We start from the raw sequence: 22,150 nt of genomic DNA, 5'->3' as shown, positions 1-22,150 counted from the left end.
CCAAACTGGGAGGGGTGGCTAACACCCCAGAGGACAGGATCACACTTCAAAACGACCTTGACAGATTAGAGAACTGGGCCAAAACAAACAAGATGAATTTTAACAGGGAGAAATGTAAAGTATTGCACTTGGGCAAAAATAATAATAATGAGAGGCACAAATACAAGATGGGTGACACCTGGCTTGAGAGCAGTACATGTGAAAAGGATCTAGGAGTCTTGGTTGACCACAAACTTGACATCAGCCAACAGTGTGACGCGGCAGCTAAAAAAGCCTGGTTAAAGGCCTGGAAACGATGCCTTATGAGGAACGGCTAAGGGAGCTGGGCATGTTTAGCCTGGAGAAGAGGAGGTTAAGGGGTGATATGATAGCCATGTTCAAATATATAAAAGGATGTCACATAGAGGAGGGAGAAAGGTTGTTTTCTGCTGCTCCAGAGAAGCGGACACCGAGCAATGGATCCAAACTACAAGAAAGAAGATTCCACCTAAACATTAGGAAGAACTTCCTGACAGTAAGAGCTGCTCGACAGTGGAATTTGCTGCCAAGGAGTGTGGTGGAGTCTCCTTCTTTGGAGGTCTTTAAGCAGAGGCTTGACAACCATATGTCAGGAGTGCTCTGATGGTGTTTCCTGCTTGGCAGGGGGTTGGACTTGATGGCCCTTGTGGTCTCTTCCAACTTTATGATTCTATGATTCTATGTGTAAGTACACGTTTGTTAAAAAGCCAGAAGCATTTTTATTGAGTCTAGTGGGTGAAGAGATGCCATAGGGTGATCAAAAACTGTTTATGCATGCAACAACCGCAGCAAGAATCCTTTTAGCCCAAAAATGGAAACAAAAAGAAATACCAAGGAAAGAAGAGTAGCAGATGAAGATGATGGACTTTGCGGAATTGGAGAAGCTGACCGGAAAAATCCAAAACCGACATGATCAAGCTTTCCAAAAAGACTGGAGTAAATTTATAAAATACTTGAAGGACCATTGTAAGCAATTAACAACACTAGAAGGGTTGTAAGAAGACTTGTATTGATAATTGTCACTACCCTTTTATATTTATTTAAAAATTGTGATATTCTGAATGAAACGTAAAATGGAAAATGAATAAATGCTGTCACGGAAATTACAGGGGGGGCCACATATTTAAAGTTAAATGTTACAAATATTATGCCTGAATGTATCCTTTCAACTTGACAGCTCAGGGAAGTTAAAGGTAAAGGTACCCCTGCCCGTATGGGCCAGTCGTGTCCGACTCTGGTGTTGCGCGCCCATCTCGCTTAAGAGGCCGGGGGCCAGCGCTGTCCGAAGACACTTCCGGGTCACATGGCCAGCGTGACAAGCTGCATCTGGCGAGCCAGCACAGCACACGGAAACGCCATTTACCTTCCCGCTAGTAAGTGGTCCCTATTTATCTACTTGCACCTGGGGGCGCTTTCGAACTGCTAGGTTGGCAGGTGCTGGGACCGAGCAACAGGAGCTCACCCTGCCACGGGGATTCGAACCGCCGACCTGACGATCAGCAAGTCCTAGGCGCTGAGGTTTTACCCACAGCGCCACCCGTGTCCCTTTTCAGGGAAGTTACCTAGCTTTAAAAATAATATGAAATCAACTCCTTTGCCAGTTTCCTTCATTCCAAAGCTATTTTCCCCTTAAAAAAGGACTCCAGGAAGTTCTTAAAAAAGGACTCCAGGTGACAATTGCTGAGCTGATTGTTGGCCAAGGAAAGCCTAATCCCATCACCAAACTTGCCAAGGGGCCAGACATGCTATTGTACTTTGGCTGGTGGGACTTCAGAGGTGTTTGCCTCTGCTAATCTTATACCTGAGTCTTGCCCTGCCATGTCTGCTTATGCTAATCTTGTACCAGTGTAACCCCTGCCTACCCCTCCCCTTTTGTGAGATGTAGCAATGATGTAGCAACGATGCTGTACGAACTGTATTCTGGGATATGGTGGGAAAGTTTTAAAAGTCTTTGTCGCCTCATCCTCGGGGTTCAAAATTCCTCCTTGAACCTGTTGCACAATGAACTTTGGTCTCCAGCTTTTTCCTCCGGTTGGGGGCTGTACTCCTTCCTTTCTTCCGCAGGGACCCGCGGGCTCCGCTCAACCAGCTGGGGGACTGAGCAGCCTCACACCTAGATATTTCCGTAACAATGCTGTGATATACAAATGAATTTTGAAAACCATGAGGTGGGCGGGAAGTCAACAGGCTCGTATGAGCAAAAAGTAAAGTGGATAACGAAGATGTGTTTAAATATTATAGAATGGAAAATTAATAAAAATATTATTAAAAAAGAAGCCGTATCTTGTGTTCCCCTTGCCCTCTTCCTGGTCCGACCAGCTCTGATCCAAAAGGCTCGAGACCATTTCCCACACAAGCAGCTGTAGGTCTGGAAGAGTCAAAGGAAGGTGGGCTTCTCCCTGACTGCATCTGCTGCCCCCCCCCATACTCCCACAAATGACTGCAGTTCCACTGGCTTCTGGAAAAAGGGCCAGCGCCACCTCACTGTACCAGGTGGCTCTCCACAGGAACGCAGGTAGCTGACTTATAGAGCGCCGGTGCACTGGCCCACTGCATGGAGCTTAGGTGGCCCCATGGTTTTCCCTGGGAATGAGGGCAATGAAGCAACCATTCTGAATCAGACTGAACATGGGTTGGAGCTCAATGTCCAGCCTACCAAGGGGCAACAAAGAAGTCCTGGTACATGCTCTGGTTATCTCCTGCGTGGACTACTGCATGCACTCTATGTCATGGGAAATACAATCCAGAATGCGGCAACTACACTGGTGACTGGGAGCAGCCGCTGGGACCATAATATACCAGTCCTAAGACATCTTCACAGCCTCCCAGTATGTTTCCAAGCACAATTCAAGGTGTTAGAGCTGACCTGGGCAGCAGGGAGCCTTTAAGACAGTGGCGTCCTCCCTGTGGAACGCCCTTCCATCAGATGCCAAGGAGATAAAGAACTATGCTACTTTTAGAAGACATCTGAAGGCAGCCCTGTATTGGGACGTTTTTAATGTTTACTGTCTCACTGTGTTTTTCCGTTCTGCTGGAAGCTGCCCAGAGTAGCTGGGGAACCCAGTCAGATGGGTGGGGCACAAATAATTAAATTATTGATAGTAGTACCAGCCCCACTGACAAGCATCTGCTCTTAGGGGTTCCAGGCAGAGGTCTCTGTGAGCCAGCCGGGATTGAACTTGGGACCTTCTACATTTCCCCCCTGCTACTGGGCCACGATGGTCCTTCTGGCGAGCGCCTTTGGCGCAGGAGCAGCAAGGCCCTTCCCCCCATCCATGCGCCCTGCATTGTGTGCTCTGCTCTTGGAGATCCATGATATCTTTTGCCAAATGCTTGATGGAACTGGGGGGGGGGGCACATCTCCAAATGCCACACAAACACCAACCTGCATTTGGTCCACATGAAGCGGCACCATCCCTGCTTCAGGGGGTCATGGCTCATGTGGCAGAGTCCGTCCAGATCCCTTCTCCATGCCCACAAGCCACGCTGTGGTGGCCACAGCACCAGAATTCCCAGCAAACCCTTTCCTCAGGGGCCCACCCTGCTCAGCACCCACCACCTCAAATCAGAACTTGGAATAGCAGGCGGTGGGGGGGGGGGAGCGGAACCTGGAGGTGAAGAAGGGAGCCTTGCTCTTCCAGCTCTGCTCTCAAGCTGAAGTGTCAAGGAGCAGCTGGTTGAGGCCCCCCCACCCCCAGAGCACCGCCGAGGGCCAGCACAGCATTCTCACGCACAAGGTGTCCCAGAAAGTGGTTTTATTGTCCCCAGAAGCGGTGAGCTCTGGGATGCTCCTGGAGAGATGGGCCCCAGAAGGAGCAGCTGCCCACGAGGCCCGGAGTCCAGTCGCGAGGGGGGCATCTCCGAGGGCAAGCGCCCGGGGAGGGGCTCTCTGGAGCGGCAGCCCCGAAGCAGCCCGGGCGGGCGGGCGGGCGGCGCCGAGAGACCGAGCAGCCCGGAGGTGCCGTCAGGAGGCGCTGACCACGCTGGGCCCCGGCGGCAGGGCGGGAGGCTCCGAGGGCGGGAGGGCCGCTTCCCGGGCGGCGGCCTCGTAGTCGGAGATGCGGCGCTGGACGAGCGAGGGCATCAGGCGGACGTAGGCGGCCATCAGGCGGTGGTTGGAGCGCACCAGCTTCCCCGCGCAGCCGTCCAGGCAGCTCTCCTGCGGGGGGAGAGAGAGACGGGGGGGCTCAGCCCGGCGGGGCTCGGGGTCCCGGCGCCCCGCTCCCCTCCCTCCCGGGCAGCGCTCACCTCCTCGCCGGTCAGCGCCCGGTAGTTCAGGTTGGAGACGCAGCGCTGGAAGCAGAGCTCCGTCATCTGGTTGTAGGCCAGCAGGAAGTCGCGCAGCTGCAACGAGAAGGCCAGGCTGGGAGGGAGGAAGGGGAAGGGGACCCCCCCCGCGCATCCCCACGAGCCCCCCGGAAGAGAGTCTCCGCGGGCCCCCCGCCCCCCCCGCCGCGCCCCCCCCCGCCTCTCACGCCGCGCAGTTGCTGCTGCTGCTGCTGCTCCATCTTCCTCCTCCTCCTCCTCTTCCTCTCGGGGCTTCCGGATCCACTTCCGGCCTGGCCGAGGCCCCTCCTCCTCCGGCGCCGGGGCGCGTGACGTCGTTTCCGGTGTGCCGCCCGGGGCCCGACGCGGATCCGACGCCCGGAGCCTCCGGGAGCCGCCAGGCAGGTGCGCCGCCGAGGGAGGCCGGGAGGGAGGGCGGGAGGGCGGGCGGGGGCCGGAGCCGCGAGGGAGGCTCCTCTCCTCCCCCCTCGGCGGGGGACCCGGGAGGCGGGGTCGGCTCCCCCTCGGGGCCCCCAGGCCGGGCTCCGCCTCCTCCCCTCCGGGAGCGGGTCCTGCACCTGCCGGCCGCGCCCGCTCCCCGCCTTCCCGGCAGCCCAGGCCGAGAGGGCAGCTTGGCACGGCCGGCAGGGGCGCCCACCCAGCGGGCACGGCCCGCGTCTCCGGAGGGGCCGAGCGAAGCCGAGGCAGGGGGTGGCCTCGGGGCAAGGCTCGGTCGGGGGCTGAGGGCCGGAGGGGGGGCAGGTGGAACATGGCCAGAAGGGGGCGCCACTCCGCTCCCGTGCCGCCCCGCATCTCCGCTGAGGCTGAGGGAGCCAGAGGGGGGCGCGGGGGTCCCTGCTGGCTGAGAGGCCCTGAGGATGGGGGGGGGGCTTCTGAAGGACAGAACGGCTCCCCTCTCCTCTCCAGCAACCCATCATGGCAAGGGGGGGGGGCGCCCTGGGCAGGTTGTCTTGCTCAAACTCAGCTGTGGGAAGGAGGGAGGGTCCTGTCCAGATCTGGCGAGGAGTCTTGCTTGTGGGGCAGGAGATTCCGCCCTCCAAGTTGGCAGCTTCCCAGGGAAGTTCACAACAATACATTGCAATTTACAGATGTGTGCCAACTCCCTCCCCAATAAAACCCACAGTATTAAGCAAATACCCCAAAGCAAACCTGGCACCTGCCCTGCCCTTCCTGCCAAGGCTCCTCGCTGGCCACGTCAACCACCAGCCCGGAAACTCTGCATGTTCCTGGAGTGGGCAGGGAGCTGTTCCCCCTCCCCCTCGCTCCCCCACCCCAATGCACATGCCAACGGGACCCTTGGAGGTGACACGCCATGGCTGCCCACCAGTTCTGAAGAGAGGCTGACTGCTTTGGGAGGGGCACTGAGGTTCAAGCAAGAAGGGGGGAGGGGCAGCACTGGGCCCCATCTGGGTCGGCTTGCAGGAGGTGCTGCTGCCCCCACCAGTTCTGCTTTGGAGGGTTGTGTGCTGATGCCCCCCCCCTTGTGCCCCCTGGATTTGGCTCCCTTGAGCTGATGCTCTGTGCTGCGTCTGTGGCTCCTTCGCTGCCTCAGGCACGTGGGACGGGTGGTGTGTCATCTCTGCCCATGCCCCAGTGTCCTGGACCCGTGGGCAGGACTTGTCATCCCACACCACTTCTGCCCCAGGGGAGCGGCTGCCCAGGAAGGGGGAAGCCCAGGTACTGAAAGACAAGACGTGTCTTTGGGGCTGCCCCCGTTGCATCCCGCTTCCTGCGTCCGTATGCTGGGCAAGTCAGAGCTCATTCTGGCAGGTTCCTGTTGAAGCCCCCCCCCCTCCCGTTCCTGGACGAGGCTGGTGCCACTAGGAAGGTGCCACGTTTTGTGCTGGAATGCCCCCTGGGGGGTGGCATTCTTCCTGTCACTATTGTTAAACTTTCTGACCTGACCCAGATGCCGCCCCGGCTGTAGGTGGTTCTCTTAGTTTCTGGAGGGAAGGAGGGTTGTAAGTGGGGCCTCCTGCCTTCTTCTTGGTCTGTCCATCTGCCTCCGAGGTTGGCTGGGCCTCTTCTCTTCTCCTTCCTGCATTTGGGAGAAGAAAATGCCATAGGAGGCTGAGATGCCCAGGCAGTGTAGAATAGTGGGTAGACATGGCAGCCTGTCTGAGGCCAGTGGTGTAGTAGCTGGACTGCTTCAGGCGCAACCAATGCTCGGGCCGTCTCAAACACCTCAGGCCCGCAGAGGCTGAGGAATAGGCCCCGCTTACGCTCCTCTGACACTTCCGTCAGCTCGTTGGCTTGGAGGTAGCAGTCGAACCGAGCGAGGTAGGTGTCCCATGATTCAGAGGCTGGCGCAAACGGCGGTAGAGGCACAAGTGAAGCCATGATTCCGATGCCCAGGCAGCTGCTTTCTCTGTGGGGGGCGGGTGCTGGGACTCTATGGCTTTCAGGGGCTGTTGGGGAGTGATGGGGTGGAGTTGGCTTTAGGGGGGGAGCAGGGAACACGTTCTTTTCTCTTTCCAAGAAAGGCTTTTGGGTACATTGATGGGGAAACCAGGCCCACTTTGCTTTTTCTTCAAATGGTGGCTCCAGTCGCACCTGAGAACTCAAAGGAGGGAGAGAAGGAAGGGAGATCGGCATTGGGACGGTTGCCAGCGTGGTGCCCCTCTTGTGCTCCCTGGTTTCCCGCAGGGTCCTCTTGCCCAGGTGGTCCACTGGCCAAATCCAGGCGTCAGGGAACAAGACCTGCATGCTCAGCAGAGCAGCTCTGGGAAGAGGCGTCCGCCTGGGGCCATCGGAAGGCAGCTCTTTGCTCCTGAAGACAAAAATGCCCCTCCCTGGGGGTGTCTGCCCCGGGGTCTCCTGCTGCCCTTTGCCCCTGCTGCCAGCCCCCGCCCAGGCATGGGGGGCAAGGAGGCTGTCAGGAGGAGGGCATCTGGCTGGTTGTGGGGACTTCGCAGGAGGGGGGAGAAGGATCCACGCTGCCTTATCTATTGACTGGGACCAGCGTGTGGGGGTCTGTGGGGTGTGTGGACAGTGGAGCCCCTTCTTCTGCCCCTGGTGCCTGAGCCCCCTTTTTTCCTGGCCCCTCCAGACCCTGAGCATGACCGACGGGCTGATGAGCAAAGCAGCCACCATGGAGATCCCAATCCATGGCAACGGAGACTCCCGGCGTCTCGCTGAGGACGATGGTCTGGAGCAGGTAACGGGGAGGGGGTAAGAATGGGGGGGTTCCACTGATGTCCCGGGCGCAGTGTGTGGGGCTTGCAAGGGAGAGATTTCTGGGGGGCTCTGGAAGCTGAGCTCTGATGGTTATGGGGCAGGGGAGGGAGTGGGATGGTTCACTTGCCTGTGGGGCCCCCACCCTCATTCTAGCAGTCCAGTTTGACTCCCTGCTGCAAGGGAGCCAGTTCCTGCCCCCCCCATTCAAATGCTGGTTCCCCGCAGTCCACTGACTTTGGGGAACCAGGCCCTGCTGCAGAGCAGCCACCCCAGTTGAGGGGACGCTGCTGGGCCTGCCTGGCGCTCCCTCCCCTTGGGCTGGGCTCTGCCATGTTCCCTTTCTCCCGCTGCAGGACCTCCAGCAGGTGATGGTGTCGGGGCCCAACCTGAATGAGACCAGCATTGTTTCCGGGGGCTACGGGGGCACCGCCGAGGGCATCATCCCCACCAGCGCCATCAAAGGTCAGGCCGCCTAAGAGAATCGCCGTGCTGCTCTCCGCGCGGGGAGGGGGCCAATCTGCCCACAGCTGAGCCCTGCCCGCCCGCAAAGGGCAACCTGGGGCCCTCGGCCAAGCACCCGTCAGCAAGGCCCCTCCCTCTACCCCCCTCCTTCGAGACAGGCCTCCTGCAGCCTCCCTTTCCCCTGACCCCCAGGGATGAGGAAGGCACCTAGCTCAGCCAGCACCTTGCCTGGGGAACTATGCCCGCCTCGTGCTCCCCTGGGAGCCTGGCATCGTGTGCTCACGCCACCCTGTCCGTGTCTGCCGCAGCTCATCGACCCCCCTGTGTTATCCTGCACCCCCTCCATGGCTCCCCTCCTCCTCCTCCCCCCACCCTGCCCGGTGCCCATCTCTGCCCTGCCCTGGGCCCCCTCCATTTCAGGCTCTCTCATTCCATCTCACCCACCCCGAAGACCGCTCATCTCCCCCAGCCCGTCGGCTGCCAGCCGGATAGCCAGCCAGGCAGTCGCTGCCTCAGGTATTGCCCTATCCCTGCCCCCAAAAGCTCATGGGCTTCCAGGGGAATGTAGGCGAGGCGGAGAGATGTTTTCCTGCCCCACTTTCCGTCTCCTGCCTCCTCCATGGGGCGGCTCGGCCTTCGGAGCATTGGGGGACCTGCCCCTTCCCCCTGCTCAGGAAGCCCCCTGCCCGCTCGGCCCTTGCAGGTTCCAATTTGCACCAGCCGCACTCCAACCCGGCCCTGGCAGGCGAGGAGGCCACGCGGGGCATCGCGGTGGAGAAGTTCGATGTCGTCAAGAAGTGGGGCATCAACACCTACAAGGTGAGCGGGGGGGGGGGTGTTGTGCTCAGCCCCAGGAAGAGGGGGCGCTGGTGGGGCTCAGCCTGAACCAGGGAGGTGCCCTCTTCCTCACACGGATCGGTCTCTTGCTTCTGGATCGATCCCCTTTGGCCCACCAGCAAGGCTGTGCAGCATCTTCTCTGCCTTCTGGACCCCTCAGTGCCCTGCTTTGGGGGCTGCCTTGGGAGGCGGCTGCAAAAGGCGGGGGGCAGCCACTAAGCCACTGGTCAGCCCCCACCCAAGGAGACCCTTGGCCCCTTTCCCAGAGGGCAGGAAGAGAGGGGCGGCCTTTTCAGCTGTGGCCCCTTTGCCCAAGGCTTTCCCGGTCACCTGCTCTTCCTCCATCTGGCAGCTGCGCTCCGCACGCCCACACGCCCTTGCTCTTTTAAGTCCCTTGGGCAGCTTTAGTGATCCTGGGAAGGGACCCCAGGGGTCATCTAGCCCAACCCCCCACTCCGGGCGAGGCTCCCCAGCTGCCCCTCCTCTCCTCCCTCCGCAGTGCACAAAGCAGCTGCTCTCGGAGCGCTTTGGGAGGGGCTCTCGGACCGTCGACCTGGAGCTGGAGACGCAGATTGAGCTCCTGCGGGACACCAAGCGCAAGTACGAGAGCGTCCTGGGCCTGGCCAGGGCCCTCACCAACCACTTCTACAGCCTGGTGCAGACGCAGCACGCCCTGGCCGACGCCTTCTCCGACCTCAGCCAGAAGTCCCCGGAGCTGCAGGTGGGGAACGTGCCCCACGTCCTTTGGGCAGGGGGGAGGCAGGATGGCCCAGATGCCAGGCGGAGGGGAGGCCCCCGTCCTGCCTCTGGGGCCGTTTCCAAGGGCATCGGGAGCAGCCACACGCCCCCCAGGAATGGCCCCCCGCCTGGAGGGCTTTGAAAGAGGATTGGGCAAATGTGTGGGGCAGGAGAGAGCCATCAAGGCTTGATCCAGCAGACTGCCCTTGGGCTCTCAAGTTCTGGGGGGTTTCTTGCCTTTGGGGGCTGGCTTGTGGGGGGTCTGGGATGGTCAGCCCCCTTTTCAAGGCCCCCACCCCCCGCAGGAGGAGTTTGGCTACAACGCAGAGACCCAGAAGCTGCTGTGCAAGAACGGGGAGACCCTTCTGGGGGCCGTCAACTTCTTCGTCTCCAGCATCAACACGCTGGTCAACAAGACCATGGAGGACACTCTCATGACCGTCAAGCAGTATGAGACGGCCAGGTGGGGCTGCAAGGGGGGGCTCCAGGCAGGGCTCCGCAGATGCCCCACTGCCAGTGGGTGCCTCTTTCCAGGGGGCGCAGGGGTGGGAGTTGTGCCGCTGCTTTGACACTCCCCCCCCCCCCCCGTGCAGGCTGGAGTACGACGCCTACCGCACAGACCTGGAGGAGCTGAACTTGGGCCCTCGGGACGCCAGCACCCTCTGCCGCCTGGACGCCGCCCAGGCCCACTTCCAGGCCCACCGCGCCAAGTACGAGAAGCTGCGGGCAGACGTGGCCGTCAAGCTGAAGTTCTTGGAGGAGAACAAGGTGAGGGGGGGCTCCTGGTCAGAGGCCTCCCACACTGGCCTGTCCTCCATGCCTGGGTCCAGGAATCCCAGCCAGAGCATTCCTGGCCTCTGCTTCCAGTCCAGGAGGGGTGCAAGGGGGGGGGGCTTCCTTGGGTCGGGGGCGGAGGTGGGCAGCAGGAGGACCAACCATCCCGGGGGGAGGAGAACAGAAAGTCCTTCACGCGGCACAGAGCTGAACTGCGGAAGCAGTGATGCCCTGCGGCCCCCTGAGATGCGCGACTAGCCCCTGGGGGCTCCTGGCCTGCTCCAGGCGGCTCCTCAGACGCCCTGACGCCCCCCCCCCCCCCCGTTGCAGGTGAAGGTGATGCACAAGCAGCTGCTGCTCTTCCACAACGCCATCTCGGCCTACTTTGCCGGCAACCAGCAGCAGCTGGAGCAGACGCTCAAGCACTTCAACGTCAAGCTGAAGAGCCCCGGAGCAGAGAAGCCCTCGTGGCTGGAGGAGCCGTGAACTGCCAGCCCCCTCCCCGGCCCCCTCCCCGCCCCCCCTGCTCCCGTCATGGACCTGGACTCTGCGGGGAGGGGGCTGAGCAGAAACAGTCTCTCCTCTCCCCCCACCAGCTTTTCCTGCGGCTGCTTGAGGGGCAGGGGACTTTCCCCCCACCCCAGATTTTGCTCTTGGCTCTGGAGAAGGGGCCCCCGCCTCCACCACCTCCTCCAGGCCACCCGGGCCGGCACTTTTGACACACTCCATGGTGGCGCTGGTGGGAAACAGCCACAAAAGAGGGGCTGGCATTTTGGGGAGAGGGGGAAGCGGGGTTCTCCCTCTTGCCACAAGGCAGCTCCAGCCCCACACTACACATTTCTTGCCCCCCTTGCTGGCATAAACGGGGGGGGGGGCGTCATCCTCTGGCCCCCAGCTGCTGTTCTGCTCCAGTACTTTTTTCATGGGGGGGGGTGAAATGGGGGTCCTGCGTTTGGCCAGCTCTGACCTCTCCCTACTTGTGCTCCAAATTGTGGCGGGGGGGCGGGGGCTGTGCGCAGGAGGCCTCAGACTGGATGTGCTGCTATTGGGGTGGGGGGTGAATGTGAGGATCCCAAGCTGGGATTGCCCCCCTCCCAGTATGGACCAAAAAGTAGCATGGCTTCAGCCTTGCGGGGAGGGGGGGATGTGTGCGTGCGTGCGTGTGTTTTACGGCCAGTACCCCTGTGTTGTGTTCCTAGGTGAGGGGGCTCCATGGGGGTGGCGGCAGGGGGGCACCAGGTGAAGGAATGGGTGCTTCTCCCTGCTGGGTCCCCCAACCCACTCTGTAAAGATTCCAGAATAAACGGTACGAATCTGAGCCTGCCATGCTCCTGTTGCTGACCTGGCACACTCCTACTCTGTGGCAGGGCCCCCCCATCATTCCTCTTGATCTGTGTGGGATGGGGGGTGCAGGCAGGCAGGCAGGCAGCAGGAGGAGGTGCCCAGCAAGACCCCCATTCTGCAAGGGGTTGGACTAGAAACCCCTTTGGGTCCCTTCTGATTCTGTCCTCCTCCTCCCCTGCTTGTCTCTCCGGTGAAGCCTGCCTGGTCTGGCCACTGCATTGGAGGAAGCGGGGGGGGGGGCCAGGGAGAGGCTGCCTCTCTCCCCTGGGGGTCAGCCAGACGCCCTCACAAGGCTCCCCTCCAGAAGGGGCTCCTGCCCGCCCCCTTGAGAGACCCCCTGGCTCCTCCTTCCGGGCTCCCCCAGCTCCAGATCAGCAGCCGAGGCCCCCTCCCCATGTAGTCTGTTGCATTTCAGTCGAAGAAGCATGACTTCCATTACTAAGGAATGATGGAGAGATCCAGGAGGAGGAGGAGCGGGTGACCTTGGAGACAATCAAAAGGGTTGCGTAGAAATAAAGTGCAATGTTCTGTTTCTAACTGGAGAAAAGCTCTTATGTGGGGATCCCTTCTCCGGAGGGACCTTCTTCTGCGGGGGGATTCCCTCTGGGGCACACGGGGGGGGGGGGGGACAAGAGAGCTGGCCAAAGCTGCCTCAGCTGACCTGAGAGTGGACTGCCATTCCTCAAGGCCAGCTGGCTGCCCCGTGGCACCGGCAGTACCCCCTGGAGGGCATGTCTAGGGCCCCTAAGAGGCAGGCAGAGGGTTCTTAGCCTAGTGGTGGAGAGCAGGAGCCCTGCGGGATCAGGCCACAGACCTATTTCCAGGGTGGGAACGCTCAGGCCTGGGGGCCAAAGGCAGCTCTCCAGGCCTCCCATCCCTCACTGGCCCTGCTCCCTGCTTCTCTGTGGCATGGCTGGGATGGGGCTTGGAAAAGGGGGGGGGAGTACGGAAGAGTGCAGTCTTCCTCTTCCTGGGAGGGTGCAGGGCCAGGCGAGGGAGCCCAGAGATGTCAGGAAAGCAGCGAAGGAGCTTAGGGTAAGCAGAGAGCTTGGAGAGGCAAGTTCCCAGTTCCAGCCTCAACTAGCTAATCTGGAGAAAGGAAAGGCAGCTGGGCTGGCTCCTTTGTTCTCAGAATAGTGCCAAGGTGACCCCTCCTCTTGAGGTTCGAGAGAGAAGTGGGAGGAAGCTGTAGAACAGGATGCAACCTAGGAAGTAGCCTGAGCAGCAGGGAGCTCGGCTCCAGAGGTGAGAAGCGCTGGGACTCCCTCTTTCCTGTGCAGACTTTGGCAAGCTGAGTTGCACCCAAGCGTCCAACATAAAGCCTCTTCGTTGCCTGGGGAGGGGGGTGTCCCTGGTTTTTGCATGATTTGTCACTCCTCTTGTCCTGCCCACACTTGCACCTGGGGTTGTTTTTTGTGAAAGTTTGTTTCATTTGGACAAGACTTCATTTCCCAAGGGAAGCCGCCTTGCCTCCAATAGCTGCTTCTTGGCGTCTTTCCTGATCTGCAGCTGAGCTCCTAGTGTGTTTTGGGAACACGGGGCCATCTATGGATGCAGGACAAAGTCCTTCCTGCAGCACAGTTAAGCTGTGGAACTCCCTCCCACAGGAGGCGGGGGGGGGGGTGTCACCAGCTTGGATGGCTCTGAAAGAGGAGGGGGCAAATTCAAGATTGCAACAACAGGATATCATAAAAAGAGGAATCCTTCTACCTGCAATCTCTGAGATCAGCGACAGCCTCACCATAAAATGCCTGAGGTTCCTTCACAATTTGGCAGCCCCCCCCCGGACTCCCTCACCTACTGCAGGCCCAAAAAGAGGGGGCAGGGGGGAGAGGAACACTTGTGGGGCTCGAGCAGGAGGCCAGGAGAGGACTCTTATGTGGTGCTAGAAGCAGAAGCCCCACAGCCTCCACCCCAAAGGCCTTGGTTGGTGGGGGCACTATAGGAAGAGCTCCAAGAAACAGACCCCCCTCCATATCTCGGTTCCTTGGAAAGGAGCGTCTGGGAGCACGTCGAGACACGCCGAAGGAAGCAGCGTCCAGCCCTCGCCACGTCCAGCAGACCGCTGCCCAAGCAATGGCATGCGGAAGGCGGGCTAAAGGGCCCCTGCAGGACCCAGGAGTCCGGCCGCTCCCTCTCTTGTAGTTCCGCCCCCGCCTCCCTCTCAGGTTTCCGGCCGTGGGGACACCTGGAAAAAATTGCTGGGGGGCGGGGAGCACAGAAGGAATGAAGTCTATTTGTAGGCCGGGGTGTGGCGCACACCTTAATATCTCTGAAAGAAAACCTCTGTTGTGACGGAGTCAAGCAATTGGGGGGGGGGTCCTTGGTTGGGGACCTCCCGCCCCCCCCCGTCATCAGCTGAGATACGGCCGCCTCTGCCCTTTTCCAGCCACCAGCTGAAAAATAACGGCTTAGGGACCTGAGATGAAGAAGAAGGCACAGTTGTTCGCCCCGTCGCGGCTCGGCAGCGCCGCCCCCAGGATGGACGCCAAGGCAGCCGTCGGTTGCCGCGGGACAGGGGCGAGCGAGTCTTCCTGGACCTCACCAGCCTTGCTTTGTGTAGGCAAGCCAGGACTGTCCACTCCGGTGGGGAGCGGGAGGGGCGGCGTCGGTGGCGGCCCTTTCCCGTCGGGGCTTCTTTGAAACCTGCGTGAGCTGCGAGGCAGAGGCCTGGCCTGGGCAGCAACAAGGCGGCGGCGGCGTCTGGGCGCCATCCTCGCCTGGCTTTCTCGGTCTTATCCCTCCGTGCACTAGCTCTGGGCTTCATCGGGAAGAGGCCGATGCTCCCGCTCCGTCCCTTGCCGCTCAAGCCCTCAGGTGATACGTCTAGAGCCGGGCTGGGTGGGGCACGTCCGAGGCCGCCCCCTTCCGATGACTCCCTGACGCCGTGGGCTGGGAGCGGACATCCCCGACGGCTCTCGACGCGCCTGTACTGTACTCTCGTCTCTTCCTACCGACAATGGTGACCGTCCGGAGTTCTCCCGCCTCGCCCACAGACTGGACGGGCCCCGCGGCGACCCCCGACGCCGACGCCTCCACCCTCTCGACGGCTTCTCTGCCCCCGGACCCCGCGGCTGCCTCGCCGCCGCCTCCGCTGCCGCCGCCCCCGCCGCCGCCCGTCGGCTTGAGCCCCGGAGCGCCACGGGCCTGGCCGGGCGGGGAGGGTTGCTCGGGGCGGCGGGCGGCGCGGCTGCGCAACTTCAACTGGGAGGCCATCCCGGCAGAGCGCATCCGGGGGCGCCACAACCTCTGGACGGCGCCCGGGCGGCGTCGGGGCGACGGCTTCCCGCTGGATCTCGCCCTCCTGGAGGAGCTTTTCGGGCAGCGCCCGGAGCCGCCCGGGGGGAGCCTGCGGGGCCAGCCGGCGGCAGAGCAGGTGAGCCCGACGGGGCGGCCGGCGGCGCAGCCGGCTTCGCCCTCCCGAGGGCGTCCAGAAGGGGCCCCGGGAGCCGCGTGTGTAGCGCCTGTCTGGGGAAGTGGGGGGGGGGCGAAGAGATCCGCTGGGGTGCCAGACGCTGCCTTGAGAAAGGAGAGAGGGTTGTGTGGCCCAACTCCTGAGGCCCAGAGTGTGAGCAGAGTGGAGGGAGAAAGGTGTGGGGCTGGCCTGCTCTCTCCCCCAGGACGAGGGGACCTGGCATGGTTGGGGTGGGGGGAGAGGGAGTCACCCAGGTCAGTCCCTGGCTCAGTCCCCGACTGAGAGGAGAGGGGAGCGTCTGATCTCTCTTCTCCTGGTGAGCGGCTGCCTGTCAGGGCAGAGGGAGCACCCCGAGAGCCAGGAGGGCCAGTTACTTGGCTTTGTGCAAGCTAGCTGCCTTTCTTGGGACCCCCTGCCCCTTGATGTGAAATCCAACTATTGGAGCCTTGAGCCTTGGAGCTGGGCTGGGGGCTCAGTGCCATTTGGGTGGCATCTTTCAAGGGTGAGGCCTGCCCTTGTTGGATGAGAGAGCAGGGGAAGCAGCAGGAATGGTGGATCTTGTTTGGAAGAAAGCCTCTTCCCGGAAGGCAGCTGCCCAAGTGAAGCCGGACTGGGCTCTGGGCTTCCAGGAAGGTGCTGGGACAGGATCAGGACCTCGGTGGTGCAGAGAAGTTTGTGTGTGTGACACGTGGTGGTCGGGAGAGGCTGCGCTTTCTTGCTCAAGTCCTTCCCTGCTTCTCTCCCTCCAGGTCTCCCTGCTGGACTCCAAGAAGATTCTCAACCTGGGCATCTTCCTCAAGCAGTTCAAGAGGCAGGTGGCAGGGCAGGCGGGAGGGCGGCTGGGCTGGACCACCAGAGGGGGGGGTGAGGGGGCCTGTGGCTGGTGCAGAAGGGGCCAGCCCAGGTAAGGGAGCTGCCTCGTCTCTCTTCCCAGGCCGGTCCAGGAGATTGTGGCCGATATCCAGGATGGAGCAGGAGCCCTTTACGGGGCGGAGAAGCTGCTGGAGCTGACAAAGATGCTGCCTGATGCGGAGGAGGTGACTGCTGGGAAATGGGGGGGGGCGGGAGGCTTGCTCTGCTCCCCATCTCCCAAGTGACACCTCCCCTTTTCTCTTTGGGAAGGCCAAGAAGCTGGCTGCATTCCGAGGCTGCCAGAGCCGCCTCTCGGAGGCGGAGGTCTTTGCCCTGCTCCTCGTCCAGGTGCCCAGGTGAGAGGGTTGGCGTGGGTCCAGGGGGGAGCAGAGGCTTCAGCCGGCCCTTCTGCTCCTGCTGGGCTGCCCCAGAGCAGAGGGACAGGATGCCCTCCTCAAGGACCGGGAAGCCAAGCCTGGCGAGGAACGGTTGAGGGAGTTGGGGATGTGTAGCCCAGAGAAGAGAAGGCGGAGAGCGCTCCTCAGATATCTGGAGGGCCAATAAATAAAGAAATAATTAACGGTGGAAGATGGAGCTGTTTTCTGCTTCTCTGGAGGGCATGAAGCAAGGGATTCAACTCTCAAGAAAGGAGATTCCAGCTAAACATGAGGAAGGACTTTCTGATGTGTTTGATTCCCTGAGAGGTTTTTGAGCAGAGGTGGTGTGGCACCAGTCATGGGTTCTTGAGCTGCCATTCCTGGGCTGCAGCGGCTGGACTAGAGGATCCTTGAGGTCCCTTCCAGCCCAGCAGTTCCAGGATTCCCTCCTTCTCTTTCCCCTCCAGCTACGTCCACCGCCTGAAGCTCCTGGTCTTGCAGGAGGAGTTCTTCCCCCAGCTCAACTCGCTGCAGTCGGCCATCCAGATTCTGACAGAGGCAGCCCTAGGTACCCATGGGGAGGGGGGCACCTGAGTCCTGGGCATGTGGCTTGACTCTCCCCCCTCAGGACGGGCTGGGAGGTGAATGAGAGGGGCCAGACATTGCCAGGAGGCTGCAGAATGGCTATCAGTTTGTCCTGGTGGCAATGCAAAATTCTGAAGTGGGGATCTGTCGGCCATTCAGTTGACAGGGCTGGTGTCCCAGAGGCAGTGTGGGGTCACTGGAGTCACCTGCAGGGGTGCCATCCCACCCACCCCCCTTAACCAGCATGGACTGGATTGATCTCTGCCGCCCCCCTGATCTCATTCCCCCTCCCCTCCCCTCCCCCCAGAGTTGTTGGAGTGTGAGGAGCTGCACGAACTCCTCCAGCTGGTGCTGAAGGCAGGAAACTACATGAATGAGGTGAGGGGGCTTGGCTGGCGGGGGCAGGGGGGAGAGAGGGCTGCCTCTGGTCTGGCAGGCAGGAAATGCCGCCCTCTTGGGGGGTTGGGAGGGCAAGGGGGTTGAGGGGTCCCCAGGTGTAGGGGGGGTGCTCCACTCCCGGTGTGCCTTGGAGGTGGCTCTACCTGGGCAGGAGGAGGCACCCAGTTTCTCTGCTTCTCAGCCACCCAGCTGGCAACGGGGGCACTTCCTGGCACCCCCACAAAAGCCTGCAACAGAGGGCAGAGGACCTGCCCTTCAGCAGGTGGTGCAACCTGGCCTCTGAGTCTCTGCTCTGAGCACCGGGGGGGGGGGGCAGTTGGCACCTGGCCAGCCAGGGCTTCTTTGGGTATTGGGCTGGTGAAAATGTGGCTTTGGGGAGGGGCATGGACAGCGGCAGGGCAGGGCGTGAGCTGCGGCAAAAGAGGCTGGCTGGTGGGCTGGGATGCCCCGGCCTGTGACTCCACCTGAGGACAGCCCTGTTTCCAGAAGGTTTTGATGTTTGATGAGGATGTTTATCTGTGTTTTTGCTGGAAACTGCCCAGAGTGGCTGAGGCAGCCCAGTCAGATGAGTGGGGTATAAATTCTTCTTATTATTAATAGACCGGTGTCCTCTCTCCCTGCAGGGAGGCTACGCTGGCTCTGCGCTGGGCTTCCGAATGTCCTCGCTGCTGAGGCTCACGGACACCAAGGCCAACCGGCCAGGAATGGACCTTCTGCACTTTGTTGCCCTGGTGAGCTCTGCCAGCCCCTGAGGGGGCACAGCGGGTGGGAAGGGGGCCTGTGGGGTGTGCCCCATGTGGCTGGTGCCCTCAGCAAATACCGGCAGAAGGAGGGCCAGAAAAATGACTCCTTTCCTCATGATCGATCCCTTTCACAGCTGCCATCCATGGGGTTGACATCTCCAACGACTCATCCACTATGACCCCAACATCTTGCTCCTGGTCTGTGTATATATATATGTGAAATTAAGATGGTTTTGCTCCAGCTTGCACTCTTTACACCTCTTCACATTGAATTGCTTTTCCCTTTGGGACACCCATTTCCTCTGTTTATGAAGAGCTCCAAAAGGACCTCTGCAATCTGTTTATTTATTTATTTTTTTACCATCCTGAACAATTTAGCATCATCAACACTGCTCACCTCTTGCTCCAGTTTAAAAGCAGATACCGGTCCTTTGGCCAGTCTGTTAGTTCCTCCTCTCAGTTTCCTGTTCTGGAAGAGGACCGGGGCCACCTTGGCCCTTGTTTCTCCCCGTGGGGCGGAAGGTGTTGTGCTTTCCCCATGGACTCTAATCAGCTTCCTGGCTGAGCGGGGACTGAGCCAGATTCCCCCTTCCACTCTTCCTCCCCTTTCCCTGCCTTGACCCTGCAGGACAGGGCCAGGTCTCCAGGGCTGACTCACCACCTCCTTATCCTTGCAGGAGGCAGAGAAGAAGGACCCGACTCTCCTGCAGTTCCCCAGCAAGCTGCAGCACGTGGGGCCTGCTTCGCGGTGAGGAAGGGCAGTGCTCTGTGCCCCCATGGGGGGGGGGAATGGGAATGAAGGAGTTGGGGGGGGCATCCCTTCCAGTTCCTGCCCTTGCTCTCTTGGCTTTCCTGCTGGGCCTTCTGAAGCGGACTGGGCTTGCAGCTGGGGGGGGGAGGTAGTCTGGCAGTCTGGGGGGGCATGAAGCAAGGGCAGCTCCCCAACACCTTATGTGCTCCCTTCGCAGGATCGTTGACCAGGAGGTGATGGTGGAGCTGGAGAGCCTAGGGCAGCGCCTTCTGAGTGCCCAGGGGGAGCTGGAGGGCCTGGGCCTGGGTGCCCAGGTGGGGCCCTTCGTGCAGGTGGCCTCGGTGGAGCTGCAGGCCGTCAGGGCCTCCCAGGAGGGCCTGAGCCAGACCGCGGCCACCCTGTGCGACTTCCTCTGCGAGGACCCCGAGACCTTCAACCTGACTGAGTGCTGCCGCATCTTCCAGTCCTTCGGGGAGCGGTTCCTGGCTGCCGTGCAGGTAAAACCTGCCCCCAACGCGCTGGTGGGGTGGTGGCCTGAAGGGGGCAGTCTATGGGCCTCTGGAGGGACATAGGAAGGCGTCTTACAGCTACTCTGGCCGTTGGCAGCAAGGGCTCTCCAGGGACATTCCCAGCCCCCTCTGCAGGTGCCCCTGGTGGGAACTGAACCCGGAGCCCTCTGCAGGCTGCTGAGTTAAGGGCCCTCCCCCTGCTCCTGCTTCTCTCCCCTCCCCCAGCCCTGATGACACATGAACCTTCCCCCCATCTGGAGGGCAGTGGTGGGAGCAGGGGACTCCTCTGAGGTGGGGAGGCAGCTCCAGGCTGGCTTAGAGCCCCAAAACACCACCACCCCAAACTGGCTTAGAAGTAGAAAACCAAATTTACTAGAATAATAGCTAGAATAGAGATAGACTTGTAACCATTCAAGCAACAAACATGCTCAGGTGCCATGTGCAAAACAAAGGCTGCTCAGCAAAGAGCATTTTCAAATCAAAGTCACCACCCATCAGTCCGAAAAGCTGCATGATGCAAAATAGCACTCCATGTGGTAAACCATAAAAATTAGAAAATATCAGTCTCATACTATACTTTACCCAGTCATACAAAACGGTTTGCAAGATAAAGAAAGTGCCTGATGAAGTGTGTAGCGAAACCTGTAATATATCCGGAGAACAACAGGTCTCCTTTTGCCCACTTGCGTTATGCTCACCAGGGGGTGGGTTTGATTTGCCTTCCCGTGATTGATCCACGCACACGGCTTTGTGTTTCCAATTCAAGACCTATTGAAGAACATCTCATCCAGTTCAATCTTTGAAAAACGTTTTCATATTCTCCAGTGTGCTACCCTTGCCGTTCTGTGATTGGACTTACGCTACTTGTTGAACGGTTCATTTATCCAGTCTGTATAACGTTTATTGCACATGTAACTTGTTAAGATACAGTTGTACATTCATCCATTCCATGTTTACAGTATCTCCAGGCTTTGTCTTGCACATGGCACCTTAGTGTGTTTGTTGCTTGAATGGTTACAAGTCTATCTCTATTCTAGCTATTATTCTAGTAAATTTGGTTTTCTACTTCTAAGCCAGTTTGTGGTGTTTTTGTTTTGTTGCGTTGGCTTAGAGGCCGCTTACCAATCGGGGCAGAGACACTGGGTTGGGTTCCTTGCAGTGGCTCTGCCCGGGGCACCTGAAGATCCTTGCATGGCCTCCCACTTTGCTGTGGCTCCAGCACCCCCTGCAGAGTGCAGGATCAGCTCCTGGCTCCCTCCTTCACGCAGCACATAGTGGAACTGCGGAACTCCCTCCCACAGGAGGCAAGGCGGCCACCAACCTAGATGGCTTGAAAGGAGCATTAGACAAATTCCTGGAGGCAGAGAGGTATTTGGAAGGCAGCTAGCCAGGGTGTCTCTGCTTCTGGGCAGCGCAGGAGGGGAGAGGCTTGGTGCTTGGAGGGGTTCCCTGGTTGGCCCCGGTGAGAACAGGCTGCTGGCGCCGATGGCTCTTCTTCTCATGCCCTCCTCCTCCTCCTTCCCCCCAGGACAACCAGGCTCGGGAGGCCGCTGTGTGCCGGCAGCAGCGCCAGGAGCGCGAGCGCAAGGAGAAGCAGAAGCGGCGCTCCATCGCCAGCTGCTCGGCCCGCGACCCTGGCCTGCAGGACGTGGAGCTGGACCTCTTCTTCCTGCGGCCCCCTCGCTCCCGGAGGCGCAACCGGTCCCAGCAGGGCCTCCGCCCCGCCCTGGAGAGCCCCCAGAGCACCAGAGAGAGGACCCTGCCCCTCGGCCGCCGGAGACACACGCTCACCGCCCTGCCCCCCTGCATAGAGCCCCCCAGGCCAGCGGAGCCGGAAGCTGCCCCAGCCACCCCCACCCTCCCCACTGCCACCCCCCCTGGCTGTGGCAAGAAGGCCGGGGGGCTCTTTGGGCAGGGCCTCAAGGCCTTCCTCAGGTCCCCGCCCCTGGCCACGGTGGCCGCCTCCCCCCAAGGCCCTGCCTCGCCCGAAGCCCCCAGCGGCTTCCGCTTCCCCACCCTGTTCCAGAAGAAGACCCCCCAGGAGGGCCCAGAGCTCCCCACCTCCCCCCTGTCTTCCCCCAAGGACGTCTCTGCCCTGGTGGGCTTCTTCCGCCGCCTGAGTGTGGGGGAAAAGCCACGGCAGGGAGCCCAGCTCTGAGACGGGGCGGCTGGGAGGGTCCCAGGGCAAACCTGCTGCCAGGCAACCCCTCCCCCGAACATGGGGCACCAGTTGGGGGGGGCCTTCTCTCCCGCGGCCCACCTTGTACTGCCTCCACTCAAACTCTGCACTAGGCTAGAAGAACTGGTGTCTTGCTGCTCCCTTCCTGTGTCCCCCCCGTCCTTGCAGGATCAGTCCCTCTTTCTCAGGCCACAGAGCCAAGGGCTGCAGCCGGCAATTTTAAAGTCTTCCCCTTCCACACCAATAAAAACACTTTTATATTCCCTCATCTCCCCCTTTTAAAAACTGTTCTGTCCGTTGACTCTCAATAAACTTTTTTGGAGCTATTTGTGTGATCTGAGCTTTTGCAAACTCTTCCTTCCGGGCTGGGCTGGGCTGGGGGGGTGTTTTAAACTGGCGATTGGCATCATCACCAACAATGTGCAGTCAAGGCCAAGGCACCTGCATCCATTGGGTCCTCATCATGGTTCGATTTCGCTCAATAGCAACTCAGGGGAACAGGGAATAAAGCTTATTCATACAACAACCCCCCCCCCCCCAAGGACATGCAACTGAAACAAATCTCTTGGCTCTGTTGATATACAAAGCTTGAAAGAAATGATAAATAGAGATGAGATGAAATGGAATGACAAACGGGACAGAAAGTATACAGAAAAGGGGAAATAGAAAATTGAGTATATGGTAATTCACACAAATATGACTG

At 60.1% G+C, this 22,150-nt stretch overlaps 3 protein-coding genes across 5 annotated transcripts; 2 read left to right on the top strand and 1 right to left on the bottom strand.

Moving 5' to 3' along the window:
• Positions 1 to 3,758: 3,758 nt before the first annotated feature.
• TIMM10B (translocase of inner mitochondrial membrane 10B) lies at positions 3,759 to 4,622 on the bottom strand. The gene is made up of 3 exons (XM_081910229.1): positions 4,494 to 4,622; positions 4,267 to 4,362; positions 3,759 to 4,177 (listed from the first exon to the last, which is right to left on the bottom strand). The coding sequence occupies exons 1-3, from the start codon at positions 4,524 to 4,526 to the stop codon at positions 3,983 to 3,985; spliced, it is 324 nt and encodes a 107-aa protein (XP_081766355.1). The 5' UTR covers positions 4,527 to 4,622; the 3' UTR covers positions 3,759 to 3,982.
• ARFIP2 (ARF interacting protein 2) lies at positions 4,598 to 10,836 on the top strand. Of its 3 annotated transcripts, XM_081910009.1 has the most exons (9): positions 4,667 to 4,689; positions 7,355 to 7,462; positions 7,836 to 7,944; positions 8,365 to 8,460; positions 8,648 to 8,763; positions 9,281 to 9,502; positions 9,825 to 9,982; positions 10,113 to 10,287; positions 10,624 to 10,797. In XM_081910009.1, the coding sequence occupies exons 2-9, from the start codon at positions 7,364 to 7,366 to the stop codon at positions 10,777 to 10,779; spliced, it is 1,131 nt and encodes a 376-aa protein (XP_081766135.1). In that variant the 5' UTR covers positions 4,667 to 4,689; positions 7,355 to 7,363; the 3' UTR covers positions 10,780 to 10,797. The 3 variants fall into 3 exon arrangements, with proteins under 3 accessions (XP_081766134.1, XP_081766135.1, XP_081766133.1); XM_081910008.1 differs by lacking the exon at positions 8,365 to 8,460 and having other exon boundaries at positions 4,598 to 4,689; positions 10,624 to 10,794; XM_081910007.1 differs by lacking the exons at positions 4,667 to 4,689; positions 7,355 to 7,462; positions 7,836 to 7,944 and having other exon boundaries at positions 8,046 to 8,460; positions 8,619 to 8,763; positions 10,624 to 10,836.
• Positions 10,837 to 14,596: 3,760 nt separating this feature from the next.
• On the top strand, positions 14,597 to 21,716 carry LOC309368848 (FH2 domain-containing protein 1-like; the record flags this gene model as incomplete). The annotated part of the gene is made up of 10 exons (XM_081909156.1): positions 14,597 to 15,013; positions 15,802 to 15,863; positions 15,987 to 16,089; positions 16,175 to 16,260; positions 16,749 to 16,849; positions 17,174 to 17,244; positions 17,889 to 17,996; positions 18,686 to 18,756; positions 18,977 to 19,256; positions 20,797 to 21,716. 10 exons carry the CDS (start codon positions 14,597 to 14,599, stop codon positions 21,424 to 21,426), a joined length of 1,929 nt encoding a protein of 642 aa, XP_081765282.1. The 3' UTR covers positions 21,427 to 21,716.
• Positions 21,717 to 22,150: the final 434 nt, after the last annotated feature.

The sequence above is a fragment of the Podarcis melisellensis genome (genome assembly GCF_964234715.1).
Source record: "Podarcis melisellensis genome assembly, chromosome: 4".
Classification (NCBI taxonomy): Eukaryota; Metazoa; Chordata; class Lepidosauria; order Squamata; family Lacertidae; genus Podarcis; species Podarcis melisellensis.
Note: the sequence above shows the minus strand (reverse complement) of the source record. Positions and strands in the feature narration are given on the sequence as shown.

Excerpts from the sequence above, each read along its gene's own strand:
- TIMM10B (XM_081910229.1), bottom strand. The coding sequence starts at position 4,526 with ATGGAGCAGCAGCAGCAGCAGCAACTGCGCGGC. Across the intron at positions 4,363-4,493 it reads AGCAGCAGCAACTGCGCGGC|CTGCGCGACTTCCTGCTGGC; the intron begins GTGAGAGGCGGG and ends TTCTCGTTGCAG. Across the intron at positions 4,178-4,266 it reads GGGCGCTGACCGGCGAGGAG|GAGAGCTGCCTGGACGGCTG; the intron begins GTGAGCGCTGCC and ends CTCCCCCCGCAG.
- ARFIP2 (XM_081910007.1), top strand. The coding sequence starts at position 8,183 with ATGCCCGCCTCGTGCTCCCCTGGGAGCCTGGCATCGTGTGCTCACGCC. Across the intron at positions 8,461-8,618 it reads CCAGGCAGTCGCTGCCTCAG|GAAGCCCCCTGCCCGCTCGG; the intron begins GTATTGCCCTAT and ends CCCCCTGCTCAG. Across the intron at positions 9,983-10,112 it reads AAGCAGTATGAGACGGCCAG|GCTGGAGTACGACGCCTACC; the intron begins GTGGGGCTGCAA and ends CCCCCCGTGCAG.